The sequence below is a fragment of the Lottia gigantea genome, assembly GCF_000327385.1.
Source record: "Lottia gigantea unplaced genomic scaffold LOTGIsca_1, whole genome shotgun sequence".
NCBI lineage: Eukaryota > Metazoa > Mollusca > Gastropoda > Lottiidae > Lottia > Lottia gigantea.
The window spans coordinates 7003331-7023098 of NW_008706746.1; the positions used below are offsets into that span (position 1 = coordinate 7003331).

General features: G+C 35.5%; 3 protein-coding genes across 3 annotated transcripts; 1 reads left to right on the forward strand and 2 right to left on the reverse strand.

Annotated features, from left to right (window-relative positions):
* Positions 1-3380: 3380 nt before the first annotated feature.
* LOTGIDRAFT_102761 (hypothetical protein) lies at positions 3381-4499 on the forward strand (the record flags this gene model as incomplete). The annotated part of the gene is made up of 1 exon (XM_009045849.1): positions 3381-4499. One exon carries the CDS (start codon positions 3381-3383, stop codon positions 4497-4499), a length of 1119 nt encoding a protein of 372 aa, XP_009044097.1.
* A 595-nt stretch (positions 4500-5094) lies between these two features.
* Positions 5095-14521, reverse strand: LOTGIDRAFT_152408 (hypothetical protein; the record flags this gene model as incomplete). The annotated part of the gene is made up of 2 exons (XM_009045850.1): positions 5095-5309; positions 13129-14521. 2 exons carry the CDS (start codon positions 14519-14521, stop codon positions 5095-5097), a joined length of 1608 nt encoding a protein of 535 aa, XP_009044098.1.
* Positions 14522-15406: 885 nt separating this feature from the next.
* LOTGIDRAFT_228088 (hypothetical protein) lies at positions 15407-19307 on the reverse strand (the record flags this gene model as incomplete). The annotated part of the gene is made up of 4 exons (XM_009045851.1): positions 15407-16624; positions 17634-17745; positions 18577-18782; positions 19251-19307. The coding sequence occupies 4 exons, from the start codon at positions 19305-19307 to the stop codon at positions 15884-15886; spliced, it is 1116 nt and encodes a 371-aa protein (XP_009044099.1). The 3' UTR covers positions 15407-15883.
* Between the last annotated feature and the right edge of the window lie 461 nt (positions 19308-19768).

Sequence of the window (19768 nt, forward strand, 5' to 3'; positions counted from 1 at the left end):
AAAGATCAGACATCAAGCTATTGGCAAGTAGGCATCAAAGATCAGACATCAATCTAATACCAAGTAGGCATCAAAGATCAGACATCAATCTAATACCAAGTAGGCATCAAAAATCAGACATCAATCTAATACCAAGTAGGCATCAAAGATCAGACAGTACAGATTTTGAGTCATAAGGTCAGTGATAAAACAAGCCAAATTTTATACCCGAGAAGAAAATCATACTCAAGTTTAAAAATGAAAAAATAGATCAAAACATAGTCAAGTTTCTGAATCAAATGTTTAAGCCAACTATTCAGTCCTAAGAATCCAAACATTGGCACGTTTGAAACTACGTTGTTTCCTCTGAAATCTTGAGTTAAACTTTAGAACTATAAAAATGTAATATTAGAAGGGTATGAGATTCCTCCAACATAATGAATGTTTATACTAAGGTAAAAAATAAAGTTATTTTAAGATTTATCCTCTATTTTCTTAATGAAATTTGGTTTACGAGTTTTTAGAAACATGGTGAAAAACAGCAGGTTTTATCATTAAGAATATTAACAAGACAGAAAGTGCAATTTTATTATGCTTTCAGACAGCAACTTTTCACATTCCCAAAGTGTCGTATTGAGGCAATGAAAACAACATTTAAATACAAGGCTAGTTAAATCTAAAATTCATTACCCAAGGTATTTTACCAATCCAACGAAATGGAGTGTTTTAAGATTGTTATAATAGTTTTATGTATTTTGTAAATATTACTATTTGTTAATGTTTCTACAAGATAAAAAAATGTTGTTTACATGTTTTAGTCACTCTATATCACCCTTAAAGAGATTGTAAAGAGGTTTTCTAAAACTTTATGAGTATTGGGGACACAAAGCATCACTCAGCAACATTTGAATTTTTAATCAGACGCCTGTGGTTCTCGCAATTCCACTAAAACTATACGTTTAATGACGTCACCATCGCAAAATGACCGCAATAAGATGGCGTTTACATAGTTACTTCATAAAACGCATTGTTTTAACGGAATTGCAAGAACCACAGATATCTGACTGAAAATTGGAATTGGAATTTTAGAAATCCTCGTTACAACCTCTTTAAATTTTCATATATTCATTTCCCAATAAATTCATTTTCACTGTATATTTATTTTATATCTGTTTTCATCACGTTATAACTTTGTAAATATGTTGTTGTAGTAAGATTGTAGAAAGATCTCTGGGAAGATTGTCGTGTGTAAATGGCAAATGTAAAAGTTAATTGATATTATATAATAATATGAAAATAGATTTGGTTATATTCTGTTTATTTTATCAATTATGAATGGCATATGGTCCTATATGTCGTTAAAATTTATTTTTCGATTAATAAAAATAACACTTTTCGTATTATTTAACTTGTAAGGTAGGCATATAGTTTGAGTAAAGGGGATGTAGATGTACGATGCGGGATTATCGATACATTAGAAAATAGAAGACGCAAATAGTGGCGGAGCAAAAGGGGGCGTTGGCAGTCCTTGACACCTTACAGGGCACCGGACAACGTACGTCATCTATATAATACTATCCGATAGTAGAGACGTAACACTCCTTTCCACAATCCTACAATAATAACACTTTAGTATGCCTTCTATATCAAATATTGTTATTTAGAAGATAAAATGTCAATTTACAATCCAACTGTAATAACTCTTAATTGATATTATGTCCAATATATAAATTGTAAGGCTTAATTTGAGTAATACTGTCTAGTAGAAACACCTTAAAACTCTATTTTATAATCGACATTAACAACTGTTTAGTAGACATATTCCAATAATGTTATTGAAGACGTAAAACTCAATCTAATTTCACAATCCAACATTAATAGCTCTATGGTATTTTGTTCCAGATATAACTTGTCAGGACTAATTTGATGAGTATCATACTGACTGAAACTCCATCTTGTAATCAGCATGCGCTATATGAAGCTAAATGTAATAATCAACATGGCAATAACAGTTTATTAGGTATGAGAGGGTCAAAGCCGACACCTGGCCGACTCTCGGCAGTACAGGCACAGGCATCAGAATTGTTCTTATCTTGAGAATGATTCGAACCCAAGGCACCTAATCTCCTTGCAGACGACAATCTAACTCGCTACCGACTTAGTAGGGTATGTATTTTCACAATGCTCAAGCTATAACGAACTTCATCTTATACCTTGAATGCAAAAGCCACCTTGTATGACGGTTTGATTGGAATACTATAAAGCCAATAAAGAACGTCTTTATGTCTTTCTGTCGATGACTCTGATTGGCTGTATTCATTAGAGTACAATCCAATCAAATCGCTGCATTCCGTTTTACAAGAAAGATGGCTATTGTAGTCAAGGTATAAGATATAAGTTTTACCTTGAACATTATGAAAGTGGGTATGTTATGACACAATTCTTTGATATATGTCTACGTTTTGTGGATTTAAAACTCCGTTTCATAATAACATAGATCGATTCTAATTTATTGTGTTATCTGTTCCAACAGTAGAGATATCAATGTCTAAAGACTAGATTGTAGGCTTGACAAACTTGGATGTAATATTCTATTTTGTTACAGTTGTGGGGTTGAAGTTTTTTACACATCTCTGTTAAGCCAGATACAAATGACAGACTTTTGTCCTCTTAACATCGTATCATGATTAAAGTCTGTCGTTGAGTCGGTCGTGAATTAAAAAAAAATCACAAAACATTTCCATCCTCATCCAATCAATTTACAAAATCTCATCACGTGACATAAAATTGCATTGGAACCTTTTGATGAACAAGTGGCATACATACGCCATGTTTCTTTTGAACTATGTCCATCTGTACGCTAACGTTGTTAATGAAAAGTTGAAAAGATAACAATTTTTTCTGTTTTCAACAGACAAAAATCCGGCGCCTGTGTCTGACTTTAGTAACGTATGAATTTATTTAGATTTATACCCGCAATTTTCAGCTGAGATAGATTACATTAATGACGTTTTTTTACCCAGCAACATTTTAACACATTAGCTTGCATACCTACGGAATTATATTTTTTGCAGAATTCTGTTAAAATTGATAAGACATTCTTTAAATGATTTGTAAATAAAAGCGTGCTATTTTCTAATTAAAAGAAAAGTAACGAGATCTATGGAATAACAGCACGTAGTTTATAGAACTATCTGTCTCGTGCGATTTAGAATAATTATCAATGGATATTTTGTCTTGGAAATGAGGTTGAGCTCGGTTCAATACAGACTAAGTTAATGATTTTAGCGAGTTTCTGCCGACTTTCTTTAGTTAGAGTTAACAGTTACACAAATCCTTTATTCGGGACAATACTAACTGTGTTTAAGCGAGTTTCGCGGATGTAAGGCGTAAGGCACGCAATGAATTTTACAATTCCAAACGGTCTTGGAGATATGCTGAGGGAATTCACTGTGTCGGCCATTAGAATTAATCCCGATGATCTTTATGATTTTGCAGTGGAGTATTTTACCAAGGCAAGAGACGAAAGAAAGGTGAAGACAGTGCCGATGTATATTATTGTCGACGAAGATGAAGAAGCAGGTGAGCCAGATCCAGAAGCCATCAGAAAGAAAACAAACAACAACAACCGATTCGCCAGACGTTCATCTGTGTCGGCGGAACGTTACGATCCCGAGGAGGACGATGACGATGATGAAGATAAAGTTGTGTATCCCAAAACCGAGGAACAACGGAAACGATTGGCCGAGGAAGTGTCTCATATTTTAATTTTCAGGGCTCTCGATCGAGATCAAATCAACGACGTTATTGACGCCATGTTTGAAAAAACATGTCAACCAAATGACGTCATTATCAAACAAAATGACGACGGGGACAATTTTTACGTGATCGACTCCGGTTCATACGACGTCTATGTTTTGATAGACGGAGTTGATAAAAAAGTGAAAAGTTTCAAAGATCATGGCAGCTTCGGTGAGTTGGCCTTAATGTACAATATGCCGAGATCGGCAACGATCAAAGCAACTACCCCCGGCAAACTTTGGGCCATGGACAGACTTTCTTTTAGAAGAATTGTGTTGAAGGCCGCATTTAAAAAACGAAAACTTTATGAAGAGTTGTTAGAAAATGTTCCGATTTTAAAAGCTTTAGAGTCGTATGAACGGATGAATCTTGCGGATTCTCTAACGACCAAGGAGTACCAAGATGGTGCCTATATCATACGCCAGGGAGACGACGCAGACGGCATGTATTTTATAGAAAAAGGAGCGGTAAGTGTAGAAATATCAAATGATAAAAAGGACGATATTATGACGGTGGGTCAGTTGAAGGGCGGACAATATTTCGGAGAATTGGCCTTGATCAACAATAAACCGAGATCAGCGTCTATCAAAGCGGTTGGTACAGTGAAAGTGGCTTTCTTGGAACGAGAGTCGTTCGAACGGTTGCTTGGACCGTGTTTGGATATAATGAAAAGAAATACGGAAATATATAGAACCTATTCCGACCAATCGCACCACTAAGGGTATTGTTAACCTTTTTTCTAGAAAATTTTAAACAATTTTCACAATTTGTGCTCAATGTTTCTTATATTTATTACCGTAATATAAAATTTGTTTTTAAATTGGACGTTTGGTTTTTATCATAAAGAATTCAAGGCGGTAGAGTAACGGAGACAAATGAGGGACGGCCTATTTCGTTCTTTTTGCTTATCCTTTCAACGACCTTGCATGTGCATTAATGATGTGCATTAATGTCTCTGACCGGTTTGCCCGAAATTTTCCGTCAAATTTTTCTTTGCTTTCGGGTTGTTGCCCGATATTTTTTTCGGTCACAGCCCGAAAAAGCTAATATTTTGGGAGGAGGGGGCATCTTCCTTCCCTGACCCCTCTCGCTCCTCCCCCGTCTCCTATGCCTATAACTGCCCGAAACATCTGCACTATTGCAGGCTCTCTCTATAGTTATTTTGAGAGTTCTACTCCAGACGATAACTGTCAAAATAGTTATCAGAGGCTGTAATACAGGCAGATGTTTCGGTCAAAAGGCTGGACCAGGTAGACTTTCCGATTGGATTTTCAGCGACTACTATAGAAAACTGGGGCATATTGAGGAATCTAATCAACCGATGGAAAAAGTGAAGTTTCCGGCATTCCCCATCAGTTGTTTATGTTTCTCTTCCATTTGTGGTAAAACTTGGATCCTGCGAGCGAGGTCGGGATCTTTCTCGGTTCTTGTCATTTTCTTTATATTCACGACCATATTTTTCTTCGCTGTTTTATCTGCAGGCTGATACATCTTTGATCTGGCGAAATTCTGCTCCAAATCATGTTCAGCTGAAATTTATCCAATAGCATCAAAGATTATAATAACTTTTATTTATCATTCATAAAATTGTTAGAAGTTGGTGGGCAATACAAGTCAGTGTCTAATTATGAATATATTATCAGAATTGATAATTGAATTGAATTTATCTGGTTGGGTCCCATGAATTTGAGTGATAGCGGGTGTTTTGCGAGAGCCAGACCATGTTTACTCTTTTCGATACACCTGATGGTATTTCTATTTGGAGACCACTATTATACAATTTTTACTCGCAATTTTGCCATTCTTTGGAGAATGGATAACATGAGATGGATAACAATTTTGTCAGATCATGGATGGCAAGTGGAAAAATGGATAAACAAAACATCACGCTTTGCACTTTAGTCATATTGATTCAGTTTATTGATTTATTAGGTGGTTTAGTTCAAGATCAAATTATAACTGGAGGTCAATATTATTATCACATCATACAAATTAATTAATATTTTTAATTACTAATTAGACGACATGCGGGTAAAGTCAAGGTAGAGTTAATCGGATTAGAATACACACCCGCATGTTTCACAATGTCAGGTTATTACGAACTGGAGTTTGAAGTCAACAGGGGTGTGAGAGTGCAAACAGCTTCAGGTATTCAAGAACTCCATGATAATAAATTTGAAACTGGGGGTGGGGCAAAGCTGAGCCAACCTAATTTTTTGGCCATAAAGAAACTCCACTGAATTGCAGGAACCACAGAGGTCTGATTGGAATGGTGCAAATCGATGCTATTGGTGTCCAAATACACGTTAAAAGTTCAGGAAACATTGTTGCGAGCCCGTTAAATATCACCATAACAGTACCACTGAAACGGGGAGCGGCCTAAAATAATCCAGTCCTTGTATACTACGCTTGTTATTTGTTAATTTGACCTATTAGATATTTATAAGAACCGCAATTGGTTTATTCTATGGAAAAAGGCCTTTGGTTGTAAAATCAAAACACCTTTTCATAAGATGAGCTCCAGAATAATAGAACAATCAACAATGGTATTCTACTGACAATAAACTGATAATTGGCAGATCAAGAGAAAGAGGAATGCGGCCATGAACCGGGATAAACCTCGAGACCAGAGAATCTGTTAATGACATTAGCTACAGATCCTTTCTTTCTCGGCTCTCTCTTCAATCACATAAACAGGCTCTCGGGATTTAAAGGGAATAAATCTCGTAACAAGATAGATATATAGCACCTGCATGAAGTTTACAGTCTCTTTTCTAGTTTGGTTTATAGTGATATTATGTAAGTGATATTTCTGTGAATCTTTAGATGAGGGGGCCAAGAAGGGGCAACAGATAGGGAGGGGGGGACCAAAGCCGTGCTAGCTTCGATCGAACTGTAAATAGACGATATAAGTGTCCTTCATATACACATAAAAGCCATAAAACCAGAATGGTTGTAAATAGAAGCTATAAGTGTCCTCAATACACACATAAAAGCCATAAAACCAGAATGGTTGTTAATAAAAGCTATAAGTGTTCCCAATATACAAATAAAAGCTAGAAAATCAGAATAGTGTAAATAGAAGCTAGTGTCCCCAGTACACACATAAAAGTATCAGAATTGTACAGTTAGAAGCTATAAGTGTTCCCAATATACAAATAAAAGCTAGAAAATCAGAATAGTGTATATAGAAACTTAAGAGTCCCCAATTCACATAAAAAAAGGCTAGAAAATCTCATTTAAAGTTCTTAGACATATGTAGGAAATCTGGATGATACAAGTAGCGGCTATTAGACTTAAGGGAAATCAGCTTGATATAAATATCCTCGATAAACATACAAGGCTAGAAACCTGTTAACACCAAGAGAAATAAATGGGTATTTTATTCATTGGATTTATTCACTGGAATTGATTATTTGTGAATTATCTCTTACATATTAACTGTGTGTTTCTCTTTACTTCCGGTTCTGCGTTAAGTCTTCAAGAAATATGTTACTTAATTTAACACCTTCAATTATAAAGCGTCACTTTCTCTCATGTGTCACACCACAAGGATGTAAATGTCACATTCAGTTACAGAAATACACGTCATACTTGTAATGTCGCGTCTCAAATTGACCATGAACGTAACGTCATACTTTAAGGATACAGTGTCATACTTGTAACGTCGCGTCTCATGCACGTAACGGCATACTTATACGATGCAACGTCATACTTGTAGTGTCTCGTCTCAAATTGATAATGTAAGTAATGTTACACTTCTTGTATACACTGTCATAATTGTAGTCTCGCGTCTCAAATTGATAATATAAATGTACGTAACGTCACTCTTGTATGATACGTCATAGTGTCTTGTCACAAATTGATAATGTATACGTAGCGTCATATTTCTTGGTTACAGTGTCATACTTGTAGTGTCTCGTCACAAATTGATAATATAAGTGTACGTAACGTCACTCATGTATGATACGTCATAGTGTCTTGTCACAAATTGATAATATAAGTGTACGTAACGTCACTCTTGTATGATACGTCATAGTGTCTCGTCACAAATTGATAATATAAGTGTACGTAACGTCACTCTTGTATGATACGTCATAGTGTCTTGTCACAAATTGATAATGTGTACGTAGCGTCATACTTCTTGGTTACAGTGTCATACTCGTAGTGTCTCGTCACAAATTGATAATATAAGTGTACGTAACGTCACTCTTGTATGATACGTCATAGTGTCTTGTCACAAATTGATAATGTATTCGTAGCGTCATACTTCTTGGTTACAGTGTCATACTTGTAGTGTCTCGTCACAAATTGATAATGTGTACGTAGCGTCATACTTCTTGGTTACAGTGTCATACTTGTAGTGTCTCGTCACAAATTGCTAATGTGTACGTAGCGTCATACTTCTTGGTTACAGTGTCATACTTGTAGTGTCTCGTCACAAATTGATAATGTGTACGTAGCGTCATACTTCTTGGTTGCAGTATCATACTTGTAGTGTCTCGTCACAAATTGATAATGTGTACGTAGCGTCACACTTCTTGGTTGCAGTGTCATACTTGTAGTGTCTCGTCACAAATTGATAATGTATACGTAGCGTCACACTTCTTGGTTGCAGTGTCATACTTGTAGTGTCTCGTCACAAATTGATAATGTATACGTAGCGTCACACTTCTTGGTTGCAGTGTCATACTTGTAGTGTCTCGTCACAAATTGATAATGTATATGTAGCGTCATACTTCTTGGTTACAGTGTCATACTTGTAGTGTCTCGTCACAAATTGATAATGTATACGTAGCGTCATACTTCTTGGTTACAGTGTCATACTTGTAGTGTCTCGTCACAAATTGATAATGTGTACGTAGCGTCACACTTCTTGGTTGCAGTGTCATACTTGTAGTGTCTCGTCACAAATTGATAATGTATACGTAGCGTCACACTTCTTGGTTACAGTGTCATACTTGTAGTGCCTCGTCACAAATTGATAATGTATACGTAGCGTCACACTTCTTGGTTGCAGTGTCATACTTGTAGTGTCTCGTCACAAATTGATAATGTATACGTAGCGTCACACTTCTTGGTTGCAGTGTCATACTTGTAGTGTCTCGTCACAAATTGATAATGTGTACTTAGCGTCACACTTCTTGGTTGCAGTGTCATACTTGTAGTGTCTCGTCACAAATTGATAATGTGTACGTAGCGTCACACTTCTTGGTTGCAGTGTCATACTTGTAGTGTCTCGTCACAAATTGATAATGTGTACGCAGCGTCATACTTCTTGGTTGCAGTGTCATACTTGTAGTGTGTCGTCACAAATTGATAATATAAGTGTACGTAGCGTCACACTTCTTGGTTGCAGTGTCATACTTGTAGTGTGTCGTCACAAATTGATAATGTATACGTAGCGTCACACTTCTTGGTTTTATCTCGTCACGAATTGATAATGTATACGTAGCGTCACAAATTGATCATGTACGTTACGTCATACTTTATGAATGTAACGTCATACTAGTTACTTAGAAAATCGACTTTATACTAATCAATACATGCAGATATACATCATGGTTCGCTATTTCATTTTATGATTGAATGTGGAAAAACTTTTCTTATTCTGTTAAGATATGATCAGTGATCAGTGGAATGGTAAAAACATGACGTCAATAATAGAATGATGCGGAGATCAAAGTAGATTTATACCATATTGATATAATTATAGCTTCTTTAAGAACTTTGACCATCTTGATGAATTGCTACTAGACTCAAGACGATATAGGAAATATATAGATATAAAGAAATTGTACCGTTTTGGTTTAGGATCTAACTTTTATATATATTAAGTTACAGAAAAAATCAAAGAGGTCTCAATTTTCAAATTTCCACCCCCCCCCCCCCCCCGCCCCCCACCCCTCCAAAAGAATCTGCTGGCTTCTGCCAAATCCTCGAGGCATACATGTCTCATACTTTAGAATCCAAGTTCCTTTGGCTCAATTTACACTCCACATCCACACCGGCTTGTTCGATAAAGGATTATATATCCAAAGCACCTGTCGACAGACTAAGATCCAGCCTTGTCAATAAGTACATAACTTAAAGCGGACTTAATCTTCTCCCATCTAAATTGAAGTCAAGTCCGGGAAAATCAGATTACTTGAAGCTTTAAGTTGATCAACGATAATAAGATCAGATCAGAAATAGAAAGATCCAGACCAGCTGTACTATGATAAACATACAAAAAACAGGCGTAGAAGACAAGGGTGTGGAGGGGTTTTGGAGGGGGGCGGTGGTGTTACTGTTACTGACTATTCTCATTTAGGACATTTAGACTGACTTTTTTTTATCTCACTATTGAGCTTTAGGACTTAAGCTTTTCGTTCCATTATTCTGCTTAAGGTTTTTGTTCCATTATTCTGACAATTCAATTTCGGATTAAATTTTAGGGCTGAATATTCAGCTTTATTACTAAGGCTATTAAGATTAAGGATTAACTATTCAGATTGAAGACAAGTTGTTTATCTTGTGAACTAACTATAGTTAGATGCAGCTTGTGAACTGTGAATTAAGCTTAGGACTGACTATTCAACTTGAGGGCTGACTATTCAACTTAGGACTGACGTTTCAGCTTGAGGACTGCATGACGTTTCAGTTTATGGACTGACTATTAAGCTGTAGGACTAACTATTCAACTTGAGGGCTGACGTTTCAGCTTGTGGACTGACTATTCAGCTTGTGGATTGACTATTCAGTTTGTGGACTGACTATCCAGCTTGTGGACTGACTATTCAGCTTGTGGACTGACTATTCAGCTTATGGACTGACTATTCATTTGTGGACCCCAGAAAAACCTCGAAATCTCTTCCTGCTTAAAATAACGGACCGAGGCGATAACAAACAGACAAGTTTATAAAAAACAGATTTTATATAAGCAAATATTGTACAAAAACAATACTTTCAATTCTTTATTTCAATACATGGCTTTTAAAATATAATTGCAGACAAAAATATTAGGAATTGAAATAACCAATTCTTTTTTTTGAAATTTGGCAGAATACATAAACAATATTCTGAAAATTAAAAAATAAAAAATATCGCGTTTCTTAAACTGGAATAGAATTTGTAATTTGTAAAAATTAATGATATTTTACGACCAGACGCATTCGTTTGAAAATTAAATAAGAATTTTTTCTTGAATTGAAATCGGAAATTCTCATATATTATATTTGAAATAAGATAAGGATCGAACATTGTATTCTAAAATAAAATTTAAGTTGATATCGACAATTGTTATTATTAAAGAATAAAACTGTTATAGTGTTTGTTTAGGTGAATACCACAATTCTTACTTATTTTGAGATAATATTACACAAAACACCCTATTTAGAAAACGAAAAAAAATCTTATCCAAGATGCGACATTGTTTTTTATATATATTTTAAACGTATCATGAAATTAAAGCAGAGATATACACCCTCACAGAATATCAAATCAAAATATAAATATTCATACTCTACTTCTATAAAATTTGTAAACGAAAATGTATCTTTTATAACAGTTTAAGCAAAAATTTTCAACAAATAAGCTGGGATATTCCATATATGGTAGTTGATATATTCCATATATAGTAGCTGGGATATTCCATATATGGTAGTTGATATATTCCATATATAGTAGCTGGGATATTCCATATATGGTAGTTGATATATTCCATATATAGTAGCTGGGATATTCCATATATGGTAGTTGATATATTCCATATATAGTAGCTGGGATATTCCATATATGGTAGTTGATATATTCCAAATATGGCAGCTGCGATATTCCATATGGTAGTTGATATATTCCAAATATGTCAGCTGGGATATTCCATATATGGTAGTTGATATATTCCATATATGGTAGTTGGGATATTCCATATATGGTAGTTGATATATTCCAAATATGGCAGCTGGGATATTCCATATATGGTAGTTGATATATTCCATATATAGTAGCTGGGATATTCCATATATGGTAGTTGGTATATTCCAAATATGGTAGCTGGGATATTCCATATATGGTAGTTGATATATTCCAAATATGGCAGCTGGGATATTCCATATATGGTAGTTGATATATTCCAAATATGGTAGCTGGGATGTTCCTTATATGGTTATTGATATATTCCAAATATGGCAGCTGGGATATTCCATATATGGTAGTTGGTATATTCCAAATATGTCAGCTGGGATATTCCATATATGGTAGTTGATATATTCCAAATATGGCAGCTGGGATATTCCATATATGGTAGTTGATATATTCCAAATATGGTAGCTGGGATATTTCATATATGGTAGTTGATATATTCCAAATATGGCAGCTGGGATATTCCATATATGGTAGTTGATATATTCCAAATATGGCAGCTGGGATATTCCATATATGGTAATTGATATATTCCAAATATGGTAGCTGGGATATGGTAGCTGTGATATTCCATATATGGTAGTTGATATATTCCAAATATGGCAGCTGGAATATTCCATATATTGTAGTTGATATATTCCAAATATGGTAGCTGGGATATTCCATATATGGTAGTTGATATATTCCAAATATGGCAGCTGTGATATTCCATATATGGTAGTTGATATATTCCAAATATGGCAGCTGTGATATTCCATATATTGTAGTTGATATATTCCAAATATGGCAGCTGGGATATTCCATATATGGTAGTTGATATATTCCAAATATGGTAGCTGGGATATTCCAAATATGGCAGCTGGGATATTCCATATATGGTAGTTGGTGTTGTTGCCTCATGGATTGGTTCTGGTAGTATCAATTCCGGTGAACCTGGACTGTGTTAAAAAAACAACTTTTCCATTCCATCCGACATCTGGAGGAAAACAGAAAGGAACATAAATAATTTAAAATGCCTTTCAAGGCGCAATCGATTTCGCTGTCAGAATTGTTTCTGGACCAAGTATCAAGATCGCAATTTTCTAACTTTTACACATATATACATATTTATCAATTTTGAGTTTTTTCTTTTTTGATTGTAAACAGTATTTGAGTTTGAAGTTTTGCATTCGTAACATTTGTTATATACCATCACAATTTCAATGGTGGAATACGTTACTGATGCGTCCATTTTTGCAAACAGATTACGTTTGGTACATTGACAGTTGTCTGTGGCCAGAATAAGCAATGACGATATGGAGAAAAGATGAATGTTACCTACCTAACTATCAAAGCCGTTGAAGCATTCCATGAGGCTAGAGAATCCCTAAATCTCAAACACAAGCAGTTTGGTCCTGTTACTCGCGTTGTCATAGATTCAAGGATTTATCCAAGTCTGTTTCACACCTTCCTTGGTGATAACAGTGACGCTTAACCTGGTCTTTGGTGGTGGAGGGGGGTCAGGCACACACCCCGGAAGAACAAAATCAACAGCAGGTAGAAGTGCAGATGCTCCCGAACTGTGGGATGGAGGAACCGGGATATTTGGGGGTCTCCCTGGATTAAACTCGTGATCCCTGAGATCCTCGCCAGGCATCAAAAACATCGATTCGCTTGGAAGAGTTTCTTCAAAGGCAAAGCAGTATTCTGGCCGTGGTGGTGATCTCCTTCTTGGTGGTAAGCCATGAGCGCCAAGCTGTGACGAAGACGCAGATGGAAATACGACTGAGGTTTTGGGTGACTTCTTCATGGATGGCGTGTTTGATTTTTTAGATGCTACCCAAATTCTCTCCTCACCGAATGTCCCGAATGCTCCTTCAAATACGTCTTGTTTTATGCTGATCTTCTTGACTTTTGTTCTTGTAATTTGCTCCACCTGGGGTTCTTCCACGTGAACAGCAACAGACACAGGTTCTACTGCTACTGGAGTCTCCTCTCTTTCAGGGGCCAATAAAAACTCCTCGGAAAGCCGGTGGGCCGTTCTCTGACCCCTGGCTGCCCTTGGTCTTGCCCTTCTCCTTCCTTGACGAGATTCGTGTCGATGCTCCCCGGTGGTTGATGGCGCTCGACTTGATAGAATCTCGACTGCGGACGAAATCACAGAAGGATTTCTAGAAGAAATACTGCCTGTTTCTGTTTCTTCTTCCCTGATATTTGCAACGAACTCTGAGGAAATCTTGTGGGCTGTTCTTGCACCCTTGGCTGCTCGGGGTCGTGGTTGAGAATCCCTTCTTGGCAGATGGTTTAGAAAACTCTCTTCTTCGGAGAAAAGGCTGCCAAGGCTTCCGGTATCAACTACATCCACAAGATCGCTGCAGGAAGATGTGTTGCTTGGTTCAACGTTTTCGATGGTTGATATATCTTGAATGCTTTCTGGCATATTAATGGGCGGTTCAGCATTCGCATTATCAAACTCGGGAACGTTATGATATTCATCTGAATCGAATGTTGTAAAGTGCTCATTGGACTCGGGCTGTTCAACATTATCCGATTCAGGCACGCCATGGATATCTGTATCTAATTCATCTAACGCTAAGGATTGTGTGCTTCCTACCTCGCTGATCTGGCGGTTACATGACTCTTCAACATTATCCGATTCGGCAACATTAGATGGCTGGACTTCCTTAGCTAATTCATCTGTTCCAGAATCTTCGGGTTTAGTGCCACTTCCCTGTTCTGTAATAATACGACTAATAACTTGATCAGTAGGCGAGTAAGGCTCATCTCCAAACTCGCCTACCACTGAGGTACAGCAGTTACTTAGATAGCAACAACTCGGCCTCGAGATCTTTCCTCCCATTTTAACATTTTGATTAGGTAACTAAGCTGTCTAATGGTTGCCGCTTCAATAAACGCCTGACAAGGATGCGCGGGCATATATTAACCTATTGTGACGTCAAGTATTTGCCTTTCCATATAACGTCAAAATGGTTCAAAAACAAATATTTTGTGCCTTCATGACGCCAGAATAATCGCCCCCTGTAATTCAATGCGTTGTCCAAATGACATCAAATTTATCTCTCCATGAGAAGCCCTTTGATACCCTTTATCTAACATCGTTTTGAACTCGATTCTATGCACAATTATTTTTAAAAGAAGATTTTTAGTTCATAGTTTTCGTCGTAGCGTTCATTGTGAGACGATATTTTGGTTACATTTAACAGTTGCTTGGCATTTTTAGCTTTAATTTGTTTATGATTACCTTTAAATACATTAAGAGAATATTCTGAAATCGTTTTTAACTTAGTACCGACAAGAATTATGACTTTCCATTGAATATCAGATCCTTACAAGGCACTCAGGCTGAAACGCCATATTGGGCTGGAAGACTCATTTCTTCTAAAAATTTTGGAATGAAGCAGGATAGCCATAAACTCAAACCAACATCTGGATCATTTGACTTCAGGGCTGACTATAATGTAACTAATACCTTATTAGGGATTTCGGGCCATCTCTTTACCATTTAATCACATTTTTTCGTATTTGTGGCCGTTGAACTAATGGACAGGCATTTCCGCTTCTGGACTTTTGGACAGATTTTGCGACTTTTGAACTTTTGGACAGAATTTTGAATTTTTAAACAGACTTTTGAACTTTTGGACAGAATTTTGAACTTTTAGACAGATTTTTCGATATTTGGAACCTCTGACATGCCCTTCAAACTATGGAACCTTCAAATAAGACAAAATTTATAAATAGTTTATTTATGATATGTTTCTTTATCTAATAGTACAGTTCTGTACATACTATTAATGTTTTATCATCCTATTGTTCTGCACCTTATTGGGCTAATAAGAAACAGACGATAATAAACGTAATAAACATGCAGTAATAAGACAAAATTACATGTGAACTTTAAGGAACTTTAAGTAACATTGTTCTATAAAAAATATAAAACTAAAAAGCATGACTAACAATATAAAATACACAACAATAACAAATGGTAAAACAAATTCCATAACAACAACAAACAATTCATTACAAGCACTATCAAATTTCTTGATTCTTTGTCTAAAAAAAAAGGTGTGGCGATTCCTCGTGTGAAATTATGCATATAAATTTTTTAAACACATGGCATAATAAGAACTATGTTTGTGTAGAGATATTGACTATAATGGAGATATTTTGTTCATTGGTTAACTACAAATACATCACCAAAAATTTAAGTTATTTCTGTTTTGACCTTGACAGTTTCGGTCATATTTAAACGTCTCTGTTTCTCTTTAAACTTTGCTTGAGCTTCTTTAAAATGCTGAAATCTACTTTGTTTTTCTGCTAATTGTTTTTCTGTTCGTGATAAATTGTCAGTCTCTGAATCGCTCTCACATTCCTCAGAATTCTCCTCGCTGTTGTCCTCTTGTTCATTATTGTTATCACTTTCGCTGTCACTCTTTAAAATATTCTTATTTTTTGAATGACTGAACAATATTTGGGATTCATCATCACTGTCTTCATTGTCAATCTGTGGTTTATCTCCCTTGTTTTCACTGTCACTTTCATTCCTCATATTATCTCCCTTTGATTTTGTCAGTGAAGAGTCGTCTCCCTTAACATTGGCATTACCTCCCTTGTTTTCAATGACACTTTTATTTGTAAGATTATCTACCTTTAATTTCGTCAGTGAAGAGTTGCCTCCCTTAATATCAAAATTATCTGCCTTCAATTTTGTCTGAGAAGAGTTATCTTCCTCAAAAGCAGGATTACTTCCCATATCTTGATTCTGCGAAGAAACTTTATCATTTGATTCCCCAGTATTGGTATTGATCGTGGTTTCATAAGAGTCTTTTAGATCCTCTATATCAACATCAACACCCTCATCTGAGGAGGAAGACTCAAATTTCAACCTTTTTCTGCGATTTTTTATTTTATTTTTCTTTCTCGCCCTTTTCCTCTCCATTTGTTCCTAAAAAAAATATAAAAATGTTAAGGAAAGGAAAGAATTAAGCAAAAAATCTTTCCAAGGCTCCCCATACCTACTGTAATGTAGTCAAGTGTAACGAAGAAGAATAATCAGTAATGGAGCATGAAGCAAACCATGCTTACTCTTTTCGAAACACCTAATGGTACTTCTCTTTGGAGAAGTCCACTACTATAATATTTTTACTCTTGATTATGCCATGCTTTGGTTGACATTTTGATTAAGGGAATTGTCTTGCTTGTATAGATTTTTACCACGTTTATAGACAACCCATTTACAGCTATTTCGACTGGAAAATTAAGGAAAGATGAATCATTTCAAGGTAACACAACTTTCACCCACAAACTGAGATTTGAACCTACAAACCATTATCACTAAAATATTCATGAAACGTTTTTAAATCATTTTTAATCTAATAAAACTTTGTACTGAAGAAATTTTTGTTTCACATATAAACAGTGGTTTTTCTTATTTTTCTAGTAGGTTAAAGGGACAGATGGGCAATTTTCTTTTGACCAATCACACTTTAATCTCAGAAAGGGAAATTTTTAGCTAAGCCAATCAGTTATAGTGTTCACAGCTCACCGTCGAAATTTGAGCCTAAAATCTATGTGTGTCCAGAATTATCTGTGTTTGAATGTTAAAATGACGACCCATCAAGATAAGATACTCTGTGATATACAGAAATAGTGAGTAAAAATTCCTAGTTTGAAGTATTTTTAAAAGAATTACCTGATTTTCGTACATTACTAGAACTTTTGAAGACTATTTACATATATTCAAGACTCAAATCAACCCCCAAAATGCTGTACAATCCAAACCTAATTTTCCTGATGAGGATTTTATATCATTCTGTTTCAGCGATGTGTGACGAGCTTTAGTAGATAGTATAGGATCTGAGAAACTTTTCACTGTAGAACATTTTTACTGTTAGCTCACTCTTGTTCATTGAGAGTTTAAGCAGTATATTACAGAGAATAGAAAATCTTTATACCTCTTCCTCACTGTCTGTAGAAATGGACGTGGAATCAAAATCAATTTCCTCTTCATCATTGATAAAATCATCATTAAATAAATCATAACTTTCGGCATTATAACGCGAAAATCTGAAATAATTAAATAAAATGGAGGTTATGTGATGATGGACAATGCCAAGCATTGTGAAATGAAATAAATTTAGCAAGTATTTCTGCTACACATTTGTCAATTTCCAACATAAAAAATGTTCAACCTGTAGCTGCAAAATCTTATGATATCATTTCAACCCATCATGGGGTCATTATTTTCAAACAGAACACCTAGATTAGGGAATTGATATTGAAATCTTTTTAGCGCTGTTACATTTAATAAAACAGCTCAATGGCCAACAAATGTTTCACTTTTCTGCACTGTATTTGATTAGGAAATGAATGACAATTGACGCCTCAGATGTTATTCTATTACAGGGTTCATACAGCACTTTGCCTCAAAAATTCAAAGACTTTTCAAGGATATTAGTCTGACAGAATACACATGTACCTTACTTCTGAACTGTGAAATCAATAAAGATAGTTAACATTTGTCAATGTGGCTAATGATAAAAATATACACAATTTGACTCAACTCAAAATTCAAGGACTTTTCAAGAGAAAATGGGTTTTTTATGGTTTTTTTTTAAATCAAGGTTTTTCAAGGCAACGGACGGAATTCAAGGGTTTTTCATGGCTGTATTAGCTAAGCTATAGGCCTATATGTAAACTAAATATCTATAACTATTACCATACAAGCCCTTACGATTTGCAAATCAATACAATTCAAAATCAAATCCTAGACCTAAAGGTTAACAAGTGCGTTTACATGTGTAACTTCATATTTTTCAATTTTGCAAATATCAAGTCTCAAAATGAGCTGTTGGAGTAGTCGTAGCTGTCCGAGGATTAAAGACACCGCAAACTTACACTTTTGTGAAATTGTTGATTCTTTTGGTGGGGTTTATTTTGGATAAATCTTTTTCAGATGATGATGGTATTTTATTCCAAATCTCATCTCGGGTTGGCTTCTGAAAAACTTTATTTTGCCGTTGTTTTATTCGTGATGATTTCCTACAGTTCGTGTCATCGACTTCTTCAATTTTAGGATTTTTAGGAGTTGTAGATGTTGGAAGCTAAAATAAAAGGAAATTTGAATCAGATATGCTAAAGCCTGTATTTGCCACTAGGGATACAGTATATTGATTTATATGTAGTTCTGCCATGCATTCAGCATCAGGTCTATTGATGCTATGTAGGAATGTGGCTTGTTGCAGAATCATAGCATTGTTGGACTTGATTAAACAAGCCAAGACTATTAATAACCATAGACACTTAGTCCTGGCCCACCATCTTCCCTTTGGCTAGATTTGTAGACACCTATCCGCCCCTGCCGACAGTGTTGCCCCACCCCCTTCCTGTTGACCTATGTGAATAATTAACAAGTGTCCTGTTGATTGGAACTATGCATGTGCAGAGTAGTACGAAATTGGTTTTTTGGGGGGAAAATGAAAATTTGTTTGTGGTTTCTTTTGACTCTTTATGCAGTTTTTCACGTCGAACTCTCTTGCAGTTTCACAGTTCAAGAATCTTTTTATACCTACATCTTCGTCTGACGATTCTATTCTTGAAACACGTCTCTTCTTAGAACTTGAACTCATCTTTATTTTTATTTTTTTACATTTTCATCTTTCACTTTGTTTGGACCGCCATTACAAGGGAAATAACTGCATTTTATGCTTTAGACAACAGTTAACTCTGTCAATAGCAAAGGTTCACATTAAAAAAAATTAAAAAATCCAGAACTGGACTGGGATAATTCCAAACATAAAGAATTGTAGACAAACAGAATGCCAAATTTCCGTGTTGAAAAGCCATTCAAAGAAATTCTGCCTTCTGCCAATGGAAAAGATTAAAGAATTTTAAAATTATTCCCTCATTTTGGCCAGGCTTAGTCCTAAGCAAGCATTTATCGTCTGCTGTGAGTATAATTCTACTCAAAAGTTATAAAGTTCTTATGTCATGGTTATTGCTTGCAAAAGTCTTTCAACCATGAAATGGAGTTTTACATCCTACTTTTCCCTTTCCCCCTTTATCAAAATTGAAAAGACAGAAAATGAAA